Source organism: Perca fluviatilis, chromosome 20 (genome assembly GCF_010015445.1).
Source record: "Perca fluviatilis chromosome 20, GENO_Pfluv_1.0, whole genome shotgun sequence".
Classification (NCBI taxonomy): Eukaryota; Metazoa; Chordata; class Actinopteri; order Perciformes; family Percidae; genus Perca; species Perca fluviatilis.
Genome location: NC_053131.1, coordinates 12,129,172 through 12,153,395, shown reverse-complemented (window position 1 = coordinate 12,153,395; position 24,224 = coordinate 12,129,172). Strand labels below are relative to the sequence as shown.

General features: G+C 39.8%; 1 protein-coding gene across 2 annotated transcripts; it reads right to left on the bottom strand.

The window, feature by feature from the left end:
• Positions 1–2,158: 2,158 nt before the first annotated feature.
• rps6ka5 (ribosomal protein S6 kinase, polypeptide 5) lies at positions 2,159–22,197 on the bottom strand. Of its 2 annotated transcripts, XM_039786549.1 has the most exons (17): positions 21,908–22,197; positions 17,880–17,951; positions 17,495–17,713; positions 17,161–17,276; positions 16,956–17,057; positions 15,804–15,887; positions 15,551–15,654; positions 15,301–15,451; positions 14,950–15,111; positions 13,392–13,517; positions 11,946–12,079; positions 11,018–11,111; positions 9,944–10,114; positions 9,432–9,623; positions 5,974–6,133; positions 5,136–5,299; positions 2,159–4,501 (listed from the first exon to the last, which is right to left on the bottom strand). In XM_039786549.1, the coding sequence occupies exons 1-17, from the start codon at positions 21,975–21,977 to the stop codon at positions 4,196–4,198; spliced, it is 2,427 nt and encodes an 808-aa protein (XP_039642483.1). In that variant the 5' UTR covers positions 21,978–22,197; the 3' UTR covers positions 2,159–4,195. The 2 variants fall into 2 exon arrangements, with proteins under 2 accessions (XP_039642483.1, XP_039642484.1); XM_039786550.1 differs by lacking the exons at positions 2,159–4,501; positions 5,136–5,299; positions 5,974–6,133 and adding an exon at positions 6,140–6,982.
• Between the last annotated feature and the right edge of the window lie 2,027 nt (positions 22,198–24,224).

The following is a 24,224-nucleotide window of genomic DNA, read 5'->3' as shown; positions in this document are numbered from 1 at the left end:
TATCCTGGATAACTGGCCTTTACAAATAAAAATCAGCCTGCCTCTATGGGAATCTAACATAGGGGTGTACTGACTTTTGTTGCCAGCGGTTTAGACATTAATGGCTGTGTGTTGACTTATTTTGAGGGGACAGCACATTTACACTGTTCTACAACAAACAAACAAACAAACAAACAAACAAACAATTGTTTGTTTGTTTGTCTGTTTGTTTCTTTCTTTCTTTTGTTTGTAAAGCGTCTTTGAGTTCCATGTAAAGCGCTATATAAAACTTATGTATTATTATTATTATTATTATTACAAGCTGTACACTTAATACTTTACATTGTAGCAAAGTGTCATTTCTTCAGTGTTGTCCCATTAAAAGATATAATGAAATATTTACTAAAATGTGAGGGGTGTACTCACTTTTGTGTATGTATGTATGTATGTATGTATGTATGTATACACACACACACACACACACACACACACACACACACACACACACACACACACACACACACACACACACACACACACACACACACACAGCTCTAAAGGGTCAGTTCCCCTCAAATTATAAAAACAAACAAAACCCCCAAACAATTTCTCTGGGAGAAGGTAGTTTCAATGAAAAATGTTCATAAGAACGCATATACAGGAACACTATTAATTATAGATCATGTGGGTGGCTGTGGCTCACAGGTAGAGTGGGTCGGCCCTTAACCACAAGATTCACGGTGCGATCCCTGGCTCCACCGGCCACATGTCTAAGTGTCCTTAAACAAGAAGACACTGAACCCTAAGTTGCTTCCTGGACGCTGTATGTGGCTGTCGCTTAGGATGGGTTAAACGCAGAAATTGAATTTCACTGTACGGTTGTATGTGACAAAATAATAATAAAGTTTCTTCTAATTTATATCATTTCTGGTCTGGTAAGCTAACTTCTTTCTAACACCACACTGGAGCCATAAAAGACTTAATACCACTTTTTAAATCACATATGCAGTAGTACTCCCTATCCTGTAAACAGACTTTGATATGTACAATCCGTGGGGTTCCCCTTTAAGATTAACCTCATACCAGTTTGTAATCCTACTGGTGCATTTCTTTCTCCTTAGCAATAATTCCTAGTTTTTAAAATGATCCAGGTACCCCCCGGTAAGTACTCCTGGTTGGGAATCACTGCTTTGAAGGATCACATTGTTACGAGTCATTGTGGAAAGCCACTTGTATTTGCAGCACCACCAGAGGTTTGGTCATTTCAGCACCGCAGACAGCTCCATATGATCCCATAATAAAAGCTGACCAAAAAACACTCACACTAGTGACAGCATCTGTCTAAAAAATATCAGTTTCACAGACAATTCATGCACATAAGCACCAAAATGAGAAGCCGTGCTTTCAGTGCAAGACGACACTTCCAGCTTTGGCACCTACATCTGTCTCTTAGCACATACACAACTCCACTGACAGAAGCACACAGGAATATCCAAAGCCCAATCCTTTGACTCCAAAACGCACATTAACAGTCATTGATTTTTTACAAAACACTTCAAACTACCAGCCCTCTAATTAATGTTGCAATAAGGTAAAAAGGTTCTTATCAGAACCTTAACCGAGGGAACACTTTTCCTCCACTTGAGCTATTAATACACCCAAACAAAAGAAAAGAGGCTTAATGAGGCAGCAACGGGGAACTCATGCGAACTAAGTTAGACAAGAGCTTTGTAGTGTTCAGCTTCAAGGATTCCAGCTTTTCATACAGGAAATGCATTCCACTTTGCCATTTCCATTGTGGCTGATGCTCTTAGGGTAAAAGTACAGTAAATGTACATCATGCTACGCCCTTTTTAAGCATTATGTCTGGACCAATTTAGCGAGGTCTCTTTGAAATGGCAAAAGCAACATAACAGCGAAAAGAGATGCATAGTTTTAAGCATGATAATGTGCTGGGTATGAATATTTTAGATCCTATAAAGAATCTCTGAAGAAACACACTGACTGTATGCTGTTACAAAATGATCTGTGATAGAAACATCGAACATATTTCACCAGTTGGACAAAACAATCATAAACCGTGATATATGTGAAGCATTTGTTTGCATATTTGCATGAAAGGAAACATCTCATGCAGCTTAGAGCAGCTAGCTTGAGATTAAAGCTTTGGTTCAGTTCATTAAAATGGAAGAAGATGAGGAATTGTATTTAAATGCACACAGTAGTCCAACTTGGAATTTCTATCCTGATTGAGCAGGAGAAACTGGTTCTAGGCAGCTTCACATATAGTACTGAACACAAATACCCATTACATTTACTTGCCAAACTATCCTGGCTAACACCAGTATTGTAACATTGGGGCAAAACTTCAAAGTCCCGAATTAAATCGGGGATATTGAAATAAGCAAGTAAACAAACTCACAATAAATAAAGTAAGAATCTGCCAAAAAAAAAAAAAGCCCAGAAAACAAAACAAAAAAATAAAGTTTCAGATAACATCATGCACTTAACACTAACCAGATATCTGCCTCAAAGTGAGAGCTGTCACACAGTGCAAAGATCACCATTTCAGTCATGCAGTACAACATGGTAAATAGAGCAAGGGATGGTGTCATAATAGAAGGAGTGTTTGTTTGAGGTCTGTCCTCATGGACTGTTTTCATTAAGGGTAGATGTTTTGCAGTGGTTGTAAGACTTTGGGCAGTGACACAAGGGGCAACTATATTGCCTTAAAATATCCTAATGTCTCACCACCCTTAACTCATAGACTCAAACCTGTCCATTACCTGATTTAATTGCATTTTTTGGCACATAAACCTTTTCATTTTCTTTCATCTGTAAAGGAAGCTACTTGAAGCTGCCCTTTGGCGTCTTGGATCTCAAAAAAACTCAACCTAAATTCCTTGACGCATTCACCTCACACTAAGCTGATTGGAATTTTCCATTAGGGATATTCTGTTCAATCCAATTGGTTGTAGTGATAATGAGGCAATTAAGTCCTATACCACACAAGGCAAATCTGCTGGGCTTATGCTGACATGAATGATCAGACTATGAAGAACAGCAGTGGTCATACTCCCACACTGGAGGCAAAAATAAGTCTAAATATAGCTCTTGTAGGGTCACATCCCCTCGGGCAGCTGTACTCCCCATAGAACAATAAAACCCCAGATTTGGCTGAACATAGTACATCCACATTTGGTTGCTTTTAAAAAAAAAAAAAAATGTTTACACTTTTGCTTCTTTAAACAAGGAAATTACTTTTTTTGACAACTGGACACAGCAGCAGTTCAATCTCAAAATTCACCAGCCACCATAAATTTGACATCCATTAACCAGTAGCGAATGGTGTTAATCTCTTCTTGCCTATAATAGTCTTACAATGTCTACATAACTGTGTCTCTAACCTACTTCAAGCATTCATGTCTAAGATGATTACAAAGATGAATTAACAACCATCTGACTACATGGAAACAGTCTTTAGAGCTGATAGGAAAACACACACATACACAAAATGTCTTTTTTTTTTCTGAAGACTCACTATATTCACTATTTATTTTTAGATCAGTCTGAACCATAAATAAGTTAACAATATAGCTTATCATAAATAAATCTCAGTTGTAAAATTCACATATAAATACCCTGCTCCATCTTGCAGAGACTTCCCAGAAAAGGACCCACGTTACGCAGCAGCCCGTTGCATTTCTGCTCTCCCTTTGACAAAAAAATACAAAGCATCCATGGTGTAAACACTACAACGTTCCCTTTTAAAACCTCTGGAGGCATGGACAGAGACAGGTAAATGGAGCGGACAGAGCGAGAGCTGCGATTCTATGAAGAGACTGAAGATGGCTCTCCATTGTTTGTCTGGACCTGGGGCAGTAGGGCAGCCCTTTTCATTTTGGACACTGGTGACAACTTCTTCCTGGTCCAGTCCCTGATTGACACAGTCCGTCTTTGAAAGTGAAAGAGAAAGAAAAGGGATAGGCTATTGCTAGTGATGATTGATTGATTGATTGATTGATAGATACTGAGGTGACGGTTGCTGCTCCTGCTGCATGCTTGGTTTTGGAGACGTGCGGACGTCCATGCAATCAAGCCAGAGGCAGAGAGCTGCCGGGGACAGAGAGAAGAAGAAGAGAGCGGTCTCCACAATGTTCCAAGCCGTCCTGTGGGTCATGAAGCTGTCTGAATCTCCCTTTTTCCTCTCGCTGTCTCACTGTTCTTCTGAGAAGTGAAAGGCTGGATGCATTGGTTGGTGCTCAGAGTCTGTCCCCAGGGCCGCGGGTGTGTTGGCGGGCACGATGAGAGGGGTGCTGTTAGAGGGCTGCAGCTTGGTGTTGTCCTCTGGAAAAGTCTTCTCCTGAGACTGGGAGGAGGAGGACGAGGAATGGGTGCTCTCACTGGAACTGCTGCGGGTCTCTGTGCTGGTACTTGTCTTTTTCATCTTCCTCCTCTTGGCTAGTGGCGCTTTGTCCACCGTCTGCAGGCGGAAGCCTTCCCGCTTACATTTGTTAAATGCCTGGGACAAAAAAAAGGGGATTGGTGAGCCAGTTGTTTTCTCTGAATGATTATTTTTCCAAGGGATGCACCAATCCTACTCTTCCGGTCTCTCTGTGCTGATTCGGATTCCTCAACTGCTGATATTGAGTACTAATCCTTTTACAGGTGCTTAAATAGAGTCAGCATCAGGGCTGATACCAATTCAGCATATCTGACAGGTTTTGGACTAGTTGCAACAATATTGCTTTATCAAGTGTGGGTTTACCAATGAAAATACATTTTTCATGCATGAAATACAGATCTACAACATCTGTTTAGAATAGGGCTGCAACAACTATTGATTTATCTGCCAATATTTTCTCTTTTAAACCATTTTATCTAAATTTCACAGTAAATTGTGATCCTGTTTTACTTTGGAGAATTAACCTCATAATACACTTAAAATAATGTTAATCTCCATCTTCAGGTCAATTGGTAAGTGTTTAAGAGTGGATTCAGTACAGTTCAAGTGCAGCAGCAGCAGCAGCAGCAGCATGGAAGCAATTGTTCAATACAACCCACATTTTACAACCGGAAGCCCAGAGTTCCTGACCTGACCTACAGAATTCCTGGCCTACATTTAAAATTAGCATGCACTGCTGGTCATTTCTTACATGAAAGGTAGCTTTGACGTAAGTGTGGACAGAGGCAGTAGAGGAGCCAAGAATGTCCGGGGTCATGAGTGGGTTGGAGGACAGCTGGCTGTCGTCCTGGAGCCAGGCATTGTAACGTAGGCCACACATCTTAATCCTCTTGTTTGGGTCCACGGTCAGCAGCTCTGCAAGAACAAGACACAGATTTACCATTAGCGCTCTAAATACACGAGTAAGGAGGTGAGCTACAAAGAGGAAGGGATTTCCTCTTCAGGTAGCTGAGTCACTCTGAGCTACTTTGTGGGTTTAAAGTTCAATCTGTGATTAAATTAAACAAATGGGTAGTCCTGCTAAAAACATCCAATATTTTCAGATATGTTGTCACTTCAAAACTGGGTGACAGGACTTTTAAAACAGATAACAACTCTATATACCACAACTAAATCTAAGTTTGTAACATTTTCTAATGCTGTAAGGATTCGTTCACATCTAAAATTGGAGTAAAAGAGGCCTGTATTTTCAATTATGATTAGCTGAATAAACACAGTCCCATTATTAATCATAAGCTAGCTAATAAGTGAGATAACACCTGTACTTGTATGGTTGTATAATTTAAATAAGGGAGAGGGCATGGGACAATGTTCTTGTGGTCTCATAATTTCTTGCAATTACAGTATTTTAGCCAATTTACATTAAAAGCACACTATAGGGAAACAATTTCCTAATTATTTCACTAATACACTAGGCAGGCATAACAGGCATAACATCTGAGCTTTCACTTTATGAGAATAAACTTCTAGCATACAGTAGTTCACACAAATCATTAGATTGAAGAACAAGCCACAAGTTCCATCCTGACCTTGTATCAGGTCCTTGGCCTGCTGGGACACATTTCTCCAGGCCTCGCCTTCAAAAGAGAAGTCCCCCTGTTTGATTTTCTTCATAATTTCCTCAGCACTGGTGTGAGTCAGGCTCTTCTCCTGACACTGAAAAGGCACCTGGCCAGACAGCATGGTGTACTGCAAACAGAGCAAAACCACAAAATCTGCTGTCAAAACACCATCAATGCAGTTTCGAGGTTTAAATATCTGCACTGTCAATGAAATCTAAACATTTTGTGTGGCACAGGAAATGCTACATGTTTGTTTTTTATATTAATCATGTTGCCTGAAATGAGCTGACAAAGTAACTGGGCATTAATGTTAGAACAAATCTGCTGTTAAAATAACCACTTTAAAAGCGCTCTTGACCGATCACGACTGTCCACATTATTCCATTGTTATGCTGCATGTTGTTGACCGTGGTTGAACCAGCACTAAACAGAAGAGTCTGTGCTTAGCTGAACGTACAGGATACTCTCACCTTGGCCTGCTTACATCTGCCCGCAGATTTCTCATTAAAATGGCAGTAGTTGGGAACAGGCCTTTCGGCAGTGGAGGATTTGTCCTGATCTCTCCCTCTTTCTCCCTCCCTCTCTGTGTCTGCTCACTTTGCTTCCAGGGCATTGTGCACACAGCTTGTCAGTAGCCATTTCATCAGAGCTCCATGAGGCACTCTACTCCCATATCCCCCCAGGGGGCGTCGGTGTGAAACAACACTTGCACAGAGAGCCCAGACTTTGTACGGATGACTGGCCAGGTCTAGAACCCCTCTCCCATGTGCCCTCTCCTTCTCTTCTCTACCTCTCCTTTTAATTTCTCTCCTCTACAAGGAAAAAGGTTGAATTAGGATGACATTTCCGCTACTGGGAAGCAACGTCTCGTTTAAGTGCAGCATTAACCAGCTCTGAGAGCCTGGCTGGTTGCTCTCCATTCCGTGGTGAGAATTAAACTGTGTCAGCTCACCACAGGATGCTGACGGTTGTAGCGCTGAACAAGAGAGGGAGATGAATATCATGCAAATAAGATTAAACAGAACATGCACACACATGCATGCACATGCGCATTCATACACACAAACACCGACCCCCTACACACACAAACACTGACCACACACATACAGTGCCTTGCGAAAGTATTCGGCCCCCTTGAACTTTTCGACCTTTTGCCACATTTCAGGCCTCAAACATAAAGATATAAAACTGTAATTTTTTGTGAAGAATCAACAACAAGTGGGACACAATCATGAAGTGGAACGAAATTCATTGGATATTTCAAACCTTTTAAACAAATAAAAAACTGAAATATTGGGCGTGCAAAATTATTCAGCCCCCTTAAGTTAATACTTTGTAGCGCCACCTTTTGCGCGTGATACAGCTGTAAGTCGCTTGGGGTATGTCTCTATCAGTTTTGCACATCGAGAGACTGACATTTTGCCCATTCCTCCTTGCAAAACAGCTCGAGCTCAGTGAGGTTGGATGGAGAGCGTTTGTGAACAGCAGTTTTCAGTTCTTTCCACAGATTCTCGATTGGATTCAGGTCTGGACTTTGACTTGGCCATTCTAACACCTGGATATGTTTATTTGTGAACCATTCCATTGTAGATTTTGCTTTATGTTTTGGATCATTGTCTTGTTGGAAGACAAATCTCCGTCCCAGTCTCAGGTCTTTTGCAGACTCCATCAGGTTTTCTTCCAGAATGGTCCTGTATTTGGCTCCATCCATCTTCCCATCAATTTTAACCATCTTCCCTGTCCCTGCTGAAGAAAAGCAGGCCCAAACCATGATGCTGCCACCACCATGTTTGACAGTGGGGATGGTGCGCGTTCAGGGTGATGAGCTGTGTTGCTTTTACGCCAAACATAACGTTTTGCATTGTTGCCAAAAGTTCGATTTTGGTTTCAGCTGACCACAGCACCTTCTTCCACATGTTTGGTGTGTCTCCCAGGTGGCTTTTGGCAAACTTTAAACGACACTTTTATGGATATCTTTAAGAAATGGCTTTCTTCTTGCCACTCTTCCATAAAGGCCAGATTTGTGCAGTATACGACTGATTGTTGTCCTATGGACAGAGTCTCCCACCTCAGCTGTAGATCTCTGCAGTTCATCCAGAGTGATCATGGGCCTCTTGACTGCATCTCTGATCAGTCTTCTCATTGTATGAGCTGAAAGTTTAGAGGGACGGCCGGGTCTTCGTAGATTTGTAGTGGTCTGATACTCCTTCCATTTCAATACTATCGCTTGCACAGTGCTCCTTGGGATGTTTAAAGCTTGGGAAATCTTTTTGTATCCAAATCCGGCTTTAAACTTCTCCACAACAGTATCTCGGACCTGCCTGGTGTGTTCCTTGTTCTTCATGATGCTCTCTGCGCTTTAAACGGACCTCTGAGACTATCACAGAGCAGGTGCATTTATACGGAGACTTGATTACACACAGCTGGATTCTATTTATCATCATTAGTCATTTAGGTCAACATTGGATCATTCAGAGATCCTCACTGAACTTCTGGAGAGAGTTTGCTGCACTGAAAGTAAAGGGGCTGAATAATTTTGCACGCCCACTTTTTCAGTTTTTTATTTGTTAAAAAAGTTTGAAATAGCCAATGAATTTCGTTCCACTTCATAATTGGGACCCACTTGTTGTTGATTCTTCACAAAAAATTACAGTTTTATATCTTTATGTTTGAGGCCTGAAATGTGGCAAAAGGTCGAAACGTTCAAGGGGGCCGAATACTTTCGCAAGGCACTGTACATGCGCACGCACGCTGAACGCTTGATTTTGATGTGGAGTATAATTATCCTCAGTAACTTTTAACCTGATCATATCAAATATTAAATATTATAAATTCTAAAATATGAATACCATTCTCTCTGCATACAGTTTTGCAGAATCGTTTGTCAAACAAATCAACATCAGTGACCATTAACCATCATTTGGATTAATGCTGCCACTAATGAATATTTTCTTTTATTGATTAAAGTATTTCTTCCATTAATTGAGTAATCATTACATCAGTTTAAAAAATAAGGCCCATCAGAAATTAGCAGATCCCAAGGGGATCTTCTAAAATTGCTTTCACAATCCGATAAATAGTCGAACAACTCAAAGTTAAGCAAAGAAAATATAAAAATTTTAAAAGCCATAACCAGCAGTTGTTTGGCATTTTCTTCACTTGATAAATAACCTATATTAATCAGTTATCAAAATTGTCAGACAGATTTTGAACTAACCAATTGACCACTTGTTTCAGCACTAAGTTAGATGTTGTATTTTCTTACGTTAGGTTTACAATTTCTGTTCAAATTGCTGTAAAATAAAATACTGCTGAGTGGTGATATGTTTCTTTCCCATCAGGATAATATGGAGTTGAATAATAAATGATTCTCCATCAGTTTAAATTTGGTTTTAACCTGAGCACGTCGTCCCACACCCACTCACCAGAATAACTCCCAGACTCCACAGGTCACAGGACTCGTCGTAGCCGTCATACTTGAGTATCTCTGGTGCTGCGTAGTGCAGGGTGAAGCAGGGAGTCTTCAGGAGCTGATTGTCTGGTGGTTTGAGGCGAGCAAAGCCAAAGTCTATGATTTTGATCTCAGAGTTCTCACTCTCGTCTGTGAAGAGCAGGTTCTACGAAGCAATTGGGAGACACGGACAGCAATAATTTTTTTTCTGCTCAGCAAAACTGTTCCACTTAAGAGCTTACCAAATTGGACATCAAGACTTGTCTGACCAGGTATTTTTGACCCATGTTAGGGTCGAACAATTCTACTCTTGTTTTGTGGAAGACTGCAGATGATAATGCGACAGATCATACAAAGTTCAGAAAAAAATAGTAATTCTGTTTTAAAAGCTTTTGATCCAGTATTTCTGTATTCATTACAAAGACACAAACCATGCTCAGACAGAAAAGAATTCCGAGCTACAGTCCTGCTGTGTATGTCCAATACCTCTGGTTTAAGGTCCCTATGCACCACTCCTACGTCGTGCATGTGACTGACGGCCGACACCAGTTTTCGCATGATGCGGCTGGCCTCGGTTTCGCTGAAATGTTGCTTTCTGCGGATCCTCTCCAGCAGCTCCCCTCCACCAAGAAGCTCCAGAACCAGGTATGTGTGGAGCTACAGAAAACACGCGCACAGAATATATTTACACTTCTCACCGACCTCTGTTACACCCAATTCCAACCTTTATTCTTTGACATGCTCTGGAATAGCACAGCAGGTGCAAAGTGTGCATTTTGTAATGTATTTTCAATCTTGCAATCAGCTCCAACTGCTAGCTGAAAACAGCTGAATCTTAATGTGTGAAATTGTAGATGAGAATGTTTCTGTTGCATAATAAATTTAGCAAAAAAACAGCCCATCCTTGATCCCATGATGTTGAGATCAAACCATAATGGTATTGAGTAAAAGTAAAAAGGGGCCAAACAAAATGGGAAGGGAATAATGTGTCTGGGCAGCAGGGTAGAATTTCTCATTAGTGCTGGGTCTGGGGAACAAAGGCAGGACTGGGTTGAGGCGAGGCGAGGCAGCGCTGCTTTGATCTGGGTCACAGGCCTCTGAGGTACAGTAATAACCCTACTGAGCTCATCAGGACTAAAGTGGTGCTCCTGGGCTTGAAGAGCCGGGACTAATGAACCTGTACACAGCCACACAGACACACCTTCGAAATAACTGAGGTAAGCTACAGTCGGAACACATGCACACTTAGTTTGGTTTGAGTGCACAGCTCAATTATTAACACAAGTAAATCTAGGTTGTTTCAATTCACTGCTATGAAATGGATGTTTGTACAGCTGCAGTTTAAAAATACATTTGGTGTGAAATATTGTGCGCATGGAGAGATGTTATAGGACAATACATTAAGAGATAAAGAAAGACCTTGAGGGCTCCCAGCAACCCCATTAATCTGCCTTGTTCCAGTTCCAGGACTTAATAAGGCTGCAGTCCCCACAGGCTCCACAGAGAGCCATGTAAAACAGAATTTATGGTCGCAAATGTATCCACTGCGAATAACCTTACCTGGTCGTGGTAAATTTCATGTAACTTGACAATGTTAGGGTGGCCATCGCAGAGCTTCAGGGCTGCTACTTCCCGCTGAGTCTGTGCCTCCATCCTACAGCAAACACAAGCAGGAAGCCAGATAACTGTCAGGAAATACAACATAAATACACACACATACACAGCAGAGTGAGAAAGTGACATTTTAGAGGGCAGTTTTTGTATCCTTTAACAGGTTTTCAATTGATATTTTGGTCTAATCTGGGCAATTTTTGTGGAAAAATGCAGTAATTTAGTAACGTTACATTACATATTAGCAAATAATCAAGTCAGTATAATATATCAAGAGAAGACAAGGCAGGGTTTATATGACATTTGTACAATATAACCTTTTGACCGTGGGTTGTATGGGGTTGACATTTTCTTCTGCTTGGTTATTTCACACAATTCACCTATTGTAAGGTAGCTCATATGGTTTGGTTCTCAAATTCTCACATTTTTTTCATCCATTTTTAAGTGCAGTTTGCTCTGCTGATTTTCTTTACCCTGACACAGACAAATTCCAACTAACTCACAGTTAGAAGAAACACGTGTTTGTGTCATGCGGATTGCCCAGTGAGGCTCACTATTATTAGAGCCATAATATTTGGTGCCACACTGTCAATGAAGTGTAGAAGTATAGTGTAGGACTGCAGTCAACACACATGATCAAAGCTTGTTTTGTAGCAGTTGCCAGCAAAAACAAGGGTTTGTAAGCAGATATGTATTTACATTTAGTTAACCCACACAGCGCAACCTTTAACAGAGTAATAGGGCAAATAAAATTAGAGGGCAGTAAGATAACATACTAATTCTGCCAGGGAAAGGAAGGAGGATGGCCGACTGATCACACAGCCAAAAGCATCTGGGTTGACAAACACATCTGAGCAAGCAGGATGTGAGTTTGTACCTCTTGCTGACAATCTTGACTGCGTATTTCTGTCCGGTCTTCTTGTGTGTGCACCGTCTGCAGATGGAAAAGCTACCCTCTCCTAAAGCACTGTCCTTCAGGTCCATCTCATAACTCATATAGAAAGGTGAGTCCTGCAGAGGGGGGACAGTGGACCAAAACAAGTTTTTATAGAGAGGCATCAGTAAAGGGTCTAATAATGACTTAAATTAAAGAATCACCTCAATGTTGTTAGGTCTTCAATAAAAATAGAGGTAAACTGTATTAAATATTTAAATATATTACACTAATTACTTTAGTGTACGTTGATTACAATAAGTAAAGGTTTCATACACTCCTGCTTTCCTGGTGCTAATGTGCAGATCAAATTAATTTGCTATTTATTTGAATATGATCACAGCTCTATGCTTGCTATTCTTTTCTATAGAGTATGCTGTAACTACTGTACATGTCTTCTTTTATGTCTTCTGAAATGGAAGTCTGATCTAGAAGTCTTATATACAGCATTTATATTAAATATACAACCTTTTTTAATAACCACAGCATGAAACCTGAAGTCTCTTAACCGCTCCGTCTTTCCTTTTTTTGTGTTTCAAATATTGCTTCTATGCGATTATAAAATTAAAACTCGTTGTTTTGTGATCATTAAACATTTATTACCACACATAGTGAGTGCAGCAGTCCATGAAAACCATTTTAGTATGAACCCAGCAAACTTCTCTTGTGCATGCAAAAAAGAAACGCAGAAGAGGCAAACAAAATACTGAAGAACACTACTAGACATAACAAGAAACTTCCTTGTTTGTGACAGAAAATGGGGTAAAAACCTGTAGAGCACAGTGAGCTGAGGCTTGGAATTGTGAGTATATTTAAAGCATATTGTTGCCTGACTGCTCGGCTGAAACTTTCCCTTTCAAATGTGTGTAAGCACTAAAAAGGGTAGAATGCTATGACAAGCATACTTGCAAGCCAAAATGCTGATTTTCTTTTTTATGAAAATTCAATCTACTATTCCAGCGTTTTGTTGATTAATTAAACATCGCTAAAAGGTTTTTGGTCTAGAATGAAAATGATTCATTACAATCCCTATCGCAAATATAAAAAATGACAATAAATCTTGGAAACAGCTAGGTTTGCAGCAGGTACCCAGGATGCTGATGAGAAAGCTTGAAACCCAATGATCCAACAAAAGGCAATGCACCGCTCCCTTCTCAAAAAGCATTATGTTATACAGATACACAAGTGCATTCATGAACAAACATTATTAAATAAACAGGCTCATGTCTGAAAACTGAATCGGAGTATAAGTGAGTAAAACAAGTACAGTATGAAAAAAAAGGTTCTTGTGGAATGGAGGAGGGGGGGGGGAAAGCTCATCTGTCTTTTTTGCAGCAGCCATTAGCTTAAGTGTGTTTGTGCAGGAGGATCCAAGTCCATTCATCTTACCTTTATCATGGCGCTGCGGGCCACCGCAGCAGAGCCCGGCCTCTCAGAGCCCCCACACAGCTGGACAGAGTCGTCCATCACCACATTCCTCTTGAACAGGATAGAGGGGGCCATGAAAGAGTAGCCCTGCACACAGAAACACATAAACTCTAGGTATTTACATTTTAAAGTGAGCGTTGGATTATAAGGACAGAGGGAAAGGAAACATCCATTGCTGCAGTTTACAGCCTCAGAAATAGCCTGGACTATCCATCCTCCTGATTACACTTTATTATATATAGTGGAGACATTTATAGACACTTACATATTTCCATATTTATCTGTGAAACTTAAAATTGTTGACATTATTTTTTCAAATTTTTGTACGTCAAGCAAGCCTGTCAGCTCCACAATACACCCAATTCTGTTAATTTGTGAGTGACAGTAGCTGTCCAGCTGTTCTTATTGTTAGACCTGTCACTGTGGAGCGCTGCCTGCTGAATTCCAACTGTGGGGAGCCCAAAGCTTTGAGCTGGCATTAATCTCTCTCTCCCTTTTTCACCGACACACACACACACACACACACACACACACACACACACACACACACACACACACACACACACACACACACACACACACACACACACACACACACACACACACACACACACACACAGCTGTGTGGTATGTAGTGACAGCCATGGATGGACGGAAGGATGGGTGGTGAATGAATGAGATGCCCTAAATTGCTGGGCTTGAATATTTGATTGCTCTGCTGTGAAATTACATTTTGGCGCTCTTAATGCAATTTTAATTTTGCTCTGTGAGGCACCGTGGGGGAGCAAGTGCATGGTTTAAAATTGGGATTGCTGTCGTTATCTCAGAGATTGCTAGGCTCGCAAATTATAAAGACCACAAAATTTCAGACTATGTGAATGGCAGCTGAGAGCGAAAAAAGCCAAGATGAAGTTGGCAATCAAAGACTGAAGGCGTAACCGAGACAGACGTGGTGATGCTCTCAAAGTGTAACCTTTTATTCCATGAGAGAAGCCCGTTAATGGATCTATTGATCTACCGAGCTCAAGGATCCAGAAGGCAATCAAAGTTGAAATTTCATGCAATACATCAGACAGCCATCAGCTGGCACAGAGTTGTGGGCCATATTATGGTTCAAAGCTAGATCAAAAATAGTCATTCACATCTGTTACTTCAATAAGAGCTGCATATGGCAGCAATTGCTTCAATAAAAGACTCTTTAGTCAATTTGAATACCAGTGCACACAGACAGACTCATGTTGACTTACAGCAACCTTTTGATGACATTCAAAACTTCACTTGATTACTTCAATTGCTGTGGAGTATGACAAATATAGTCACAGACAAAAAAAGTGGATAATGTATAATGCAATTTTTCATCCGTGTCAACATTTCACACTGACTGCAACCAAAGTGTTGTCCTATGCAATGACCTGCAAGGAGCACAATGAACGTTCCTGTATGTAAACAACAAAACAATGAGTCAGTCACAAAAAAAAATAAAAATAAAAAATAGTCTGGTTCCTTAACACTCTCCCACCTGGAAGATGCGGTCACAATTCTGAGGCAGAGCTGCCGGAGAGTAGGTGGGGTCCATCTCTGTGAACTCTTCTGCAAAGTTGCTGACATCCAGCTCATCCCGAATCACCGGCTTGAATGGGGCAGGCACCTTCTTAGCTGCCAAGTCCTCCCAGTTTATTTTCTAACATTAGTTTAGAAAAAGAAAAACATTGTGGTTCATCCCCATCCTTATTAACATAGCTTATACAAACACTCCATTTTCCCTAATGCTACTCACTCAAAGCAGCCCCATTATGTGGAGTAACAGTCCACCCTGCCATTTGGTTTTTCTAAATATTGTGAAATATTCAAGACAAGTAATGAGATCCACCTGGTAAAATGGGTGTTTTTTCACATTCTCTGCTCCATTAGGACCTGAGCCCAATCTCTTCTTTGGATCTTTGATGAGGAGTCGCTGGATGAGGTCTTTGGCCAGAGGTCCCATATCTTTGGGGAAAGGAGGATCCTTTTTTGAAATCCTCCTGTGATGCGTGAGACAAATATGGTCAGTGTTGTAGAGTGATTATAACTGAAGGCTAGCTGAAATCTGTGGTGATCTAATGATCAGGGAGAATCCATACTTGGCAATGTCTGTGTGCGAGTTCTCATCTCCATCAACAGTGAAGGGCGATCCGCCAGTCAAAAGCTCGTACATCAACACGCCGAGGCTCCACCAGTCCACCGCCTGGAATGCATGCAAGCAACCACCCGTGACTTTGGCTTAACAGACTAAAAGAAAAATCTCAATGGAGAGCTCATACATACAGGAATATAGAAAGAAGAGTCTGGGCTGCTTGATTTGATCAAACATAAAAACGTAAAACTATAAATTACCTTGTCATGTCCAGACTCTCCTCCTTCCACAATTTCTGGAGCCATATATTCAATGGTGCCACAAACAGAAAACGCCCTTTCCACCTGTTTTAACAAATGCACAAATCAATAGACACATTTTAGATTCCAAATCTAGAATCTTAGCCTTGTCTGTGCCTGTAAGTGGGCAGGACTGTGAGAGAATGGTTCAAGATTAAAGCCCCTAAAACCTTGGTTTCAAATCTTAAAAGGACAATTCCGGCGCAAAATGAACCTAGGGGTTAATAACATATGTGTACCGAGTCGATCGTTCTCTAGGACATGTTTTCATGCTAATCAAAAGGTTTCTCTAGCTTGAAGCAAGCTACCGCAAACCGGTGATTAGCTGCTAACGCTAGCTTTCGGGGCAGAGGGTAAATCACTATTTTATACCACTAAAAAGGCTCAAAATAGCACCACACTTCAACGGTAGCATAATGAGGGTCCCTACATGCAAACCGAAGCATTGAGAACTTTGTAAGTGTACAGACAGTTTATTAAAAAGATACATTATAAAGACAGTAGCGTTCATGTTTACATGCGGGCGCCATCTTGGAAAACAGTCATGACCAGTCGAACTACCAACGCTTAGTTTGAGCTATGTTACTGGTTGCACGGCGTTCGTCATTCGACGTCACTATTTTGAGCCTTGTTAGTGGTATAAAATAGAGATTGACCCTCTGCCCCGAAAGCTAGCATTAGCAGCTAACCACCAGTTTGTGGTAGCTTGTTTCAAGCTAGAGAAACATTTGATTAGCATGAAAACAGATCCCAGAGAACGGTCGACTCGGTACACATATGTTATTAACCCCTAGGTTCATTTTGTGCCGAAATTGTCCTTTAAGTATTTAATATACAAGACAAATTAACGTTGACAATGTATTATGAGGAAGGACATGGATTCATCACGATTGTTAGACCTCAAGGATACAAACAATATGTTTTGTTGAGAAACGCTGAAAATAAACAAGAAAACTCCCCAGGGAACCTTTAACATTTATAACTTAATGAGCAAAAATGTATGTTCAAGTGTGAAAAAAGATCTTTCATTTATTTATTAGGAGTTCATCAGGAGTGAGTGGGTCATCAGTTGAAGGATTGAGAGGTTTGAACACATACTGAGACATACTGTACCTGATCAAATTCTTTACTGAGACCAAAGTCTGTGAGAACTATATGACCACTCGAATCCAGCAGAATATTCTCAAGTTTCAGATCCCGGTAGACAATCCCAAGCTGCAACAAGAAAGTGACAGAGGAGCAAGTTAATGCATGTAAACATCAATAGATAACTTCTGAACAGACAAGAGGCCTTGGTTGCGATGAATCTCAGGGTTACCTCATGTAGATGTTCTAGTGCCAACACAATCTCTCCACTGTACAAGGCGACTTCTTGTTCCTTAAATCGCACCCTCTGCACCAAATGTGTGAAGAGCTCCCCACCATTTACATAATCTATAATTAATAGATATCATGCATGTCATGTTTCATCCAAAATAATATAAGTAGGTTTGTTTTTCAACAGGGAAGGGCAAATATTTTTTTTGCAATTTCTGTTATACTTATTCATTCAGCTGGTGCATTTCTTTCACTGGGTTAAAGAAAATCATTAACCTTTTATTTTTCTTGTATAAACATAAAAGAGAAGGCATTTTGCTATCAAATATCCTAACCGAGAATCAGGTGCAGCTTGGTATCCGTCTGGAAGGCATAGTGAAGTGTGACGAGGAACGGAGACTGGCGGATGTGCTCCAGCACTTGACGCTCTGACCGCGTGTGTTCGGCAGTCTTTGCCTTTTGTACAATAGTGGCCTTCTTCAAAACCTTCATGGCATACAGCTTTCCTGCATCGTGACCACTCACTTTCCTCACCAGGAACACCTTGCCATAAGCTGGTTGTTATTATAAATAAAGACAGAGGGCAAAAGTTCAGTGCAGAGCAAAGGCTTTATCATTCCAAAAACACACAATATCGGATTCCAGACTGGCATGCAAACTGTCATCTAAATATCACAATCTGTTCAACACAGGGAGAGACTAGTTTAAAGGTTCACTCACCTCCTGTGCCCAGCACCTTTAATAGCTCAAAGTTTTCAATGCCCACCCTCTCCACATGGCCCGTCAGGTTGGCTGAAGTCAGAGCAGAAATAAAATATATTACAAGAGAATCAGATAAACGTTCATCTAACAAAAAGTGGCTTGAATGATAAAATACTAAGGAAAAGGAAATAACCAACATCATGTGATCAGTAGAGTAGATGTATTCCAAGTAGGTGAGTCACGATTCTCCAAATCCACGATTCCATTTGACTTTCAATTTTAAGGTCTCGATTCTATTCAATTTTTGATTTGAACATTTTTTTGCCACAATAAGAGCCACTAGATGGCAAAAGGGAACTTGGCAACAACAGTTTGAGTTTCTTTGAGTTTTTTTCAGAGGCGCATGACTGCACCATTAGTTTAACGAGATATACCTGAATACACCATGGAGTCCTCACGGAGCCCACATGCTTAACCTTCATTGTTTGTTTACATAACTCACTCATGAGGAAGGCAACTATGGGCTGAAATATGTGCCACCAGATTTGAATTGCTAAACTTGAATTATTGCATTGAAAAACTTAATTTGAATCATATAATTTGAAATTGTATTGTTTAATTTGAATCATTGCATTGAAAAACTGAATCTGAATAGTATAATTTGAAATTGAATTTATTCGTTTGTAACTGAAGTCCAATAAAATTTGATCATCACTGAAAATTCAACTCTCTATATATCTTCACATTCAGTTCTCACAATTCAGATTCAGTTCTCAAAATTCAATTTCAAGTTACTGTGACAGACATCCGGGTAGTTGGAGGATGAAGGAAGAGCAATCGAGCGCAGATCGATAGGTAGCGTTCAGTGGCGCAGGATTAGCACTAAAGATGCCAGACCGTTGTGCTGTTTATGGATGATGCCGACTACAGGCACAGGTAAGCTAACGTTACCCTGTGTCTTCTGCTGCATGCTACCAGTCGGTAAGCTACGCTGTGTCTGTTGTTGTTTTTTCGGACGTGTACAAGTAGGCAGCTGTGAAGAGAGAAAGAAATACTGCCGAAATCAACGATCCTGCTTCTGGTTTCGAAATCAAAAGCTCATTTCGATAAATTTTCTATTTAAAATCAAAATCGTGACACCCCAATTCCAAGGGTCATTCACTTTCAGAAGATTATGTGTGAGAGTATATTTTGTCCTCTGTATTCTGAACAAAAAACACAATTGTGAGTAGCTAAGAATAGCAAAGAGTATTTTTCTACATTAGGTATTCTTTTACCTGAGGCTTATCTGGAACACGGGAAAAATGTTTATATTCACTTCACTGACAGCCCTGCTGTTTGCAACTGCAATTGCTGTTTGCAGTTGGATTATAAATCTCCCACCTCCGTGATTGGTGCCATATTAAGAATTAGCACCTAAAAGCCATTCACTAATATGTACTAAAAGCAAGACATTAAAGATATGATTATAGTTACAAGTTGTGAACGCAGATTGGAGTATAAAAGTGCAGGGTCTGGTTCAGTAAAAAAACTGTACCATAGCCTAAGTCTTTAGACCACCTTTAATCCCAGTCCTTCTCTACAGTATAGCTCTTTCTGCTCCTAAATGATAAAAAGGTGAAAAGATGCTTAGTTACCAAGGAAAGCTAAAGAGATGAAGTTTCAGTGATAAAATGACCAGCCTTGGGCCAAAAATCAGTGAAGACGTTCTCATTGAATAATATCGAATACTGTTGATACAGCCATTATACATTTCAAACAAATCAGCTGTTTTGCTGTTGCCAAAAGCAGGGACACCAGAAGGCACATTTACATTACTATACAGTCCTGTATACTTTTTGTTTGGTAACTCTTACCCATGTTATAAATAATGTATTCTTGCATTTCATTTTAATACAAAGAGACTCTTAGCCATGATGCTTTGAGGCGAATGAAGTCAAACTCTACTAAGCTAAAAGATTGCAGAAGTGGGCTTTAAATTGGAGGATCAGCGATTTAAAACCCTGGACAAGTTAGGAACGTCTGGGTGGTGGTTAAATGACTGCATTGCATAGCTAACAGAAGCAGACTGGGCTTGTTGCACAGGTGAATGTTTCATTGTAAAAATGTGCAACAGTGCATATTGCAGACAGAAAACCTGCATAATCAGTAAGCTTCCTTCATGTAAACAAATAACTAAAACATAGTATGAGATCATCTGCAGCGCACGGGCTACATTAACAAGCAAAAGGTCACAATCTTCCATCAGGGATCTTCAGTGAATTCAGCACACACCATCAGTGACTCCTCGTGTCTTTCTAAATCACGGTCTCCCAGTACAGCTGACTGAGCATAGCATGCTCTCAGACACGCATGTCCATTGTAGTGAACACATTCCTTCTGTCTGACAATCTAAAAACAGGCTACTGAGCAATTAAAGTGGCTGATTTAATCTTTTCCGCTGCTTTCTTCCGAGTCGCACGAGAAGAAATGCTGCAACTATTAGACACTTCACGTGCATACTGTATCATTTCAACACTGTCCTTCAAGTCTGAGGTCAGGGATTCAGGTTGCATAACACCCTTGTCAAACTCATCTGCCAAGGCCAAGTTTGATTTGACTGCTAAACAAGAGGAAACTTTAGTCTACAGTAGAGAAATGCCAATGTTCCTCAAAATAAAAAGCTTACCTTAATAGTGTATTTTGGTTGGTTTGCTGAGCGATAAGACTTAAAAACTAAATTTCAACAAACCGTTCATTCGGAAAATTAGATATTCTGTCTTTTTATTATGCAAAGAATCAACACAACTATGGCTAAGATTATTAAACTATAGCAATTATGTCCCCTGTAGCACATTTTTACAATTTTCCACACAAAACTTCTTGATTTATAGCAGGAAGATTAAGACAAATGAATGGGCTTAGTACTGTAGGTGTGTATATCCTTTACTTTTGCTATATTGTCTCCACTAGGTCAAATGCTACAGCAGGGGTCCAAAGCAGGGTTAAGTTGATACAGCGGCTAAAATGTGTTAACTTTTATTCACAAAAAAACGAGTGCCAGTGACAACTGGAATGACTGCATATTTAGGGCAGGGCAGTATGGGTGTGCAGCATAGTCATGTTGCAGCCTGAACAGCAGCACTGTCATTAAAAACCAGTTGCAGCTGAATCAGTGTGCAACTTCATTTAGCAGCCCTCTGCATTCAATCAGTAGACATGCCACTCTACTCAAAACAACCACCGTTACCGAAGTCTCAATCTGTTACAATAACTCTAACTGTATTCTTTGTTGATTTGGAGAGTTTTGAGATGCTACTTGTACATGTCACCACTACTTCACTTTGTACTATCATACAGTAACGTTGTCTCAGCAAAAAGACAAAAAGACAAGCCAGTAGGATTCAGCACCACCGTCACAGTTGTATCTTGAGGATGATGTTGATGAACAGTGTAAAGTTAATAAGGGAAGAAGACATTACCGGTGAACCACTATTACACGAACCAACAGCCCTGTATACTGTGCAAAATGAAACCAAGCTGTTTACTCTTGAGACTTGACAGCACTGCAGCTGTGTCTGCTCTTCGTTGGCTAAGGAGAAGTTAGCTGTAAGTGCTAATAACAGACCAGGCAATGACTGGAAAATCAACTCATAGTGATTACCGTTAAGTTAAGGCGGTGACAGTGGCATAAACTTGCTGAAAATCTCTGTCGATGGTCTGATTTAGCGTAGTTACACGTTAACTACTAAGCTAATGGTATTGCCTGGGTTGACCACCGTTATTAAGCAGTTAGCTAACGTTAGTTAAATGGTTAGGTAGCTAACGTTAGTTTGCGTGAGACAGCAGAACGAGTAATAAGGACAGTCAGCTAACGTTAGCCTTCCTCTGCCATTTTTTGACTTGAGTAACGTTAACGGTAGCGCTCACTACATATGCCCATTGACAGTGACAGTTGGCTCTTCCAAGCTAGCCCACTAACTAACTAACGTTACGTATCTCCTAAAGATAAATGAAAAATGAGAAAGACTGCATTAAAAGTGTATCCCAGTTTGCAGCTAACTTACCATTTTTCAGCTCATGTTTCACGGTAAAGAGGTCACCTTCTCTGGAAGATCCCTCCATCGGGGATGGCATCGTAATTTCGTGTTCCAATTATGTTAAAAGATGCTTTTCAGACAAGGTTACGTTCACCTCGCCAGCTAATTTGCAATATTAACATGCAGAAAAAATATTATTAGGCAAGATAGTTTAACGCTTGTTAGTTACGCGCCAAACTTAACAGATATATGGGCAGAACGTTGCTACTAAACGTAGCAGCAAGCAAGCCCAAAGGAAACACTTGCTTCTTCCAGCACACCACACTACCACTACCTTCGCAACCAGACAGTCCCTCTTCACTGATTGGGGTTGCTACGTGAAAATCTGACCTCTGATTGGATCTTTTCTTGTTAGCGATATATGATCCCGCCTTCCTCAAAAGAGTAGTGCTGCCTTCACTCCCTCGTACACGCCATGTCAAAGGTCAGCAATCAATTGCGCATTTAAAGAATATTTCCAAGTCCAAGTTGGGAATTGTCAGTGTAGACATACTAGGATCTTTTACCTAAGTACAAGTGGCAAGACGATAGTGTAAAAATTCTCTGTTACAAGTAGGCTATAAGTCCTGAATTAAAATAGTTTTCATGTAAATATATAGGCATAGCATCAGCATATAAACCTATAGTTCCAAAAAGCAACCGTTTCAATAATATACATTATATCAACGTCACTGGATTATAATTATGAATGCATTAATGTGTACTTGTTTCAGCTGGTAAAGGTCATAATTTATTGGTTGATTTTATATTCTGTATGTATTATTAATTTAAATCTGCAAAGTGACTAACTAAAGGTATCAAATAAATGTAGTGGAGTAAAAGGTACAATGTTGCCTTCAAAATGTGGAGTAGAAGTATAATCCTTAAATACATATACTTAGTTATATTTCACTACTGGGAATATTATTGTAAATATATATATATATATTTTTACTTTTGTAGGTTTTTATTTTTTTCAGGAAAATATGTTGTAATAGCCTACTAGCACAGTAGTGGAGAGTAACTAGTACTTTACTAAAGTACTGTATTTATATATATATATATATATAATGAAGTATTTTGTACTCCATTATATATTATTCTACTCCACAACATGTATCTCAAAGATAGTTAGTTTAAAGAACAGAATTAAACAATCAAAATACTGATGCATTACACAGTACTGTACCAGTAATAATCTGATACTATAACAGTAAAACACTTGCTACTCCTACTTAAGTAAAGGATAACAGTACCTCTACCACCACCATGTTAGCACTATTGTTGTTGTACATGTAAGCACCAATAGCACTATTCAGTTAAGGGGACAACTTGACCATTAACCTGGGGGCACGCGCCTAATAAAATGTAATGACCTTTGTGAAATTTAAATTTTCAAACAGCAATTTACAGCATCGTGTTTTCTTACATGTGAAAAGTTGATAGTGGAAAGAAACAGTAAATTATTGTGCAAGAAACAACATAGGCTATCAGGAAAATGATCAGTTCCTGTTAGTTGAGGTAAAAACATCTGAAGTAGCAGATATTAGGTTGTGATTAAATCCTAAATTAAAGTTATTTTACTTTTATATTTTCATTTTATTGTTTTCGTTTGAGGCCACATTGAGATTTGTTTATTTTACATGGAGTCTTATAAGCTTTAGCTTTGACCTGCTAGAAAATGCAAAATAATGCAAAGTGCTGCTGGTGATGAATCGCGGCATGAATAAAGGGACTGGAGCTTTATCATCTATCTATAATTATCCCGGGCCACCCTAAAATCTGGACTAAACTTCAGGGATATTTAGCATTAAATGAGTCACAGTGCACCCTGTATAAACTAGAACTATTTCTCAAAAAGAGGTCAATGTAATGTAGTTCACCAATTTGTACACAGGGTGTCACCTTTGTGCTGTGATCGGTAAACGATATAGGAAGAAACTTTCATATTTTCCAGACTTTCCTTATGTGTTTTTCTGTTTTTGTGAAATATTAGATTACCTCTTTGCGGCACAAACTGAATTTTAGAGGGGAAATGTCTTTTTGGCAGAACTGCTATCAATTATATCTGAATCGTGAAATGTTCTATTTGAGGTAGGTTCTTTACTCCCAGCAAATGCTAACTTTGTAGACTGGGTGATATAATGATCTTTCAATGTTTTAAAATGTTGTGCAGTCAATCTGCTTGTATTGACATTTGATTGCTTTTGTATGTAAAGGAAATTGCGTTGAATTCAAACTGTGAAGGCTATTGCAAAAATGTGCAGAATTAATATCAATAGTTTTGAGAAACAACTTTCAAGTT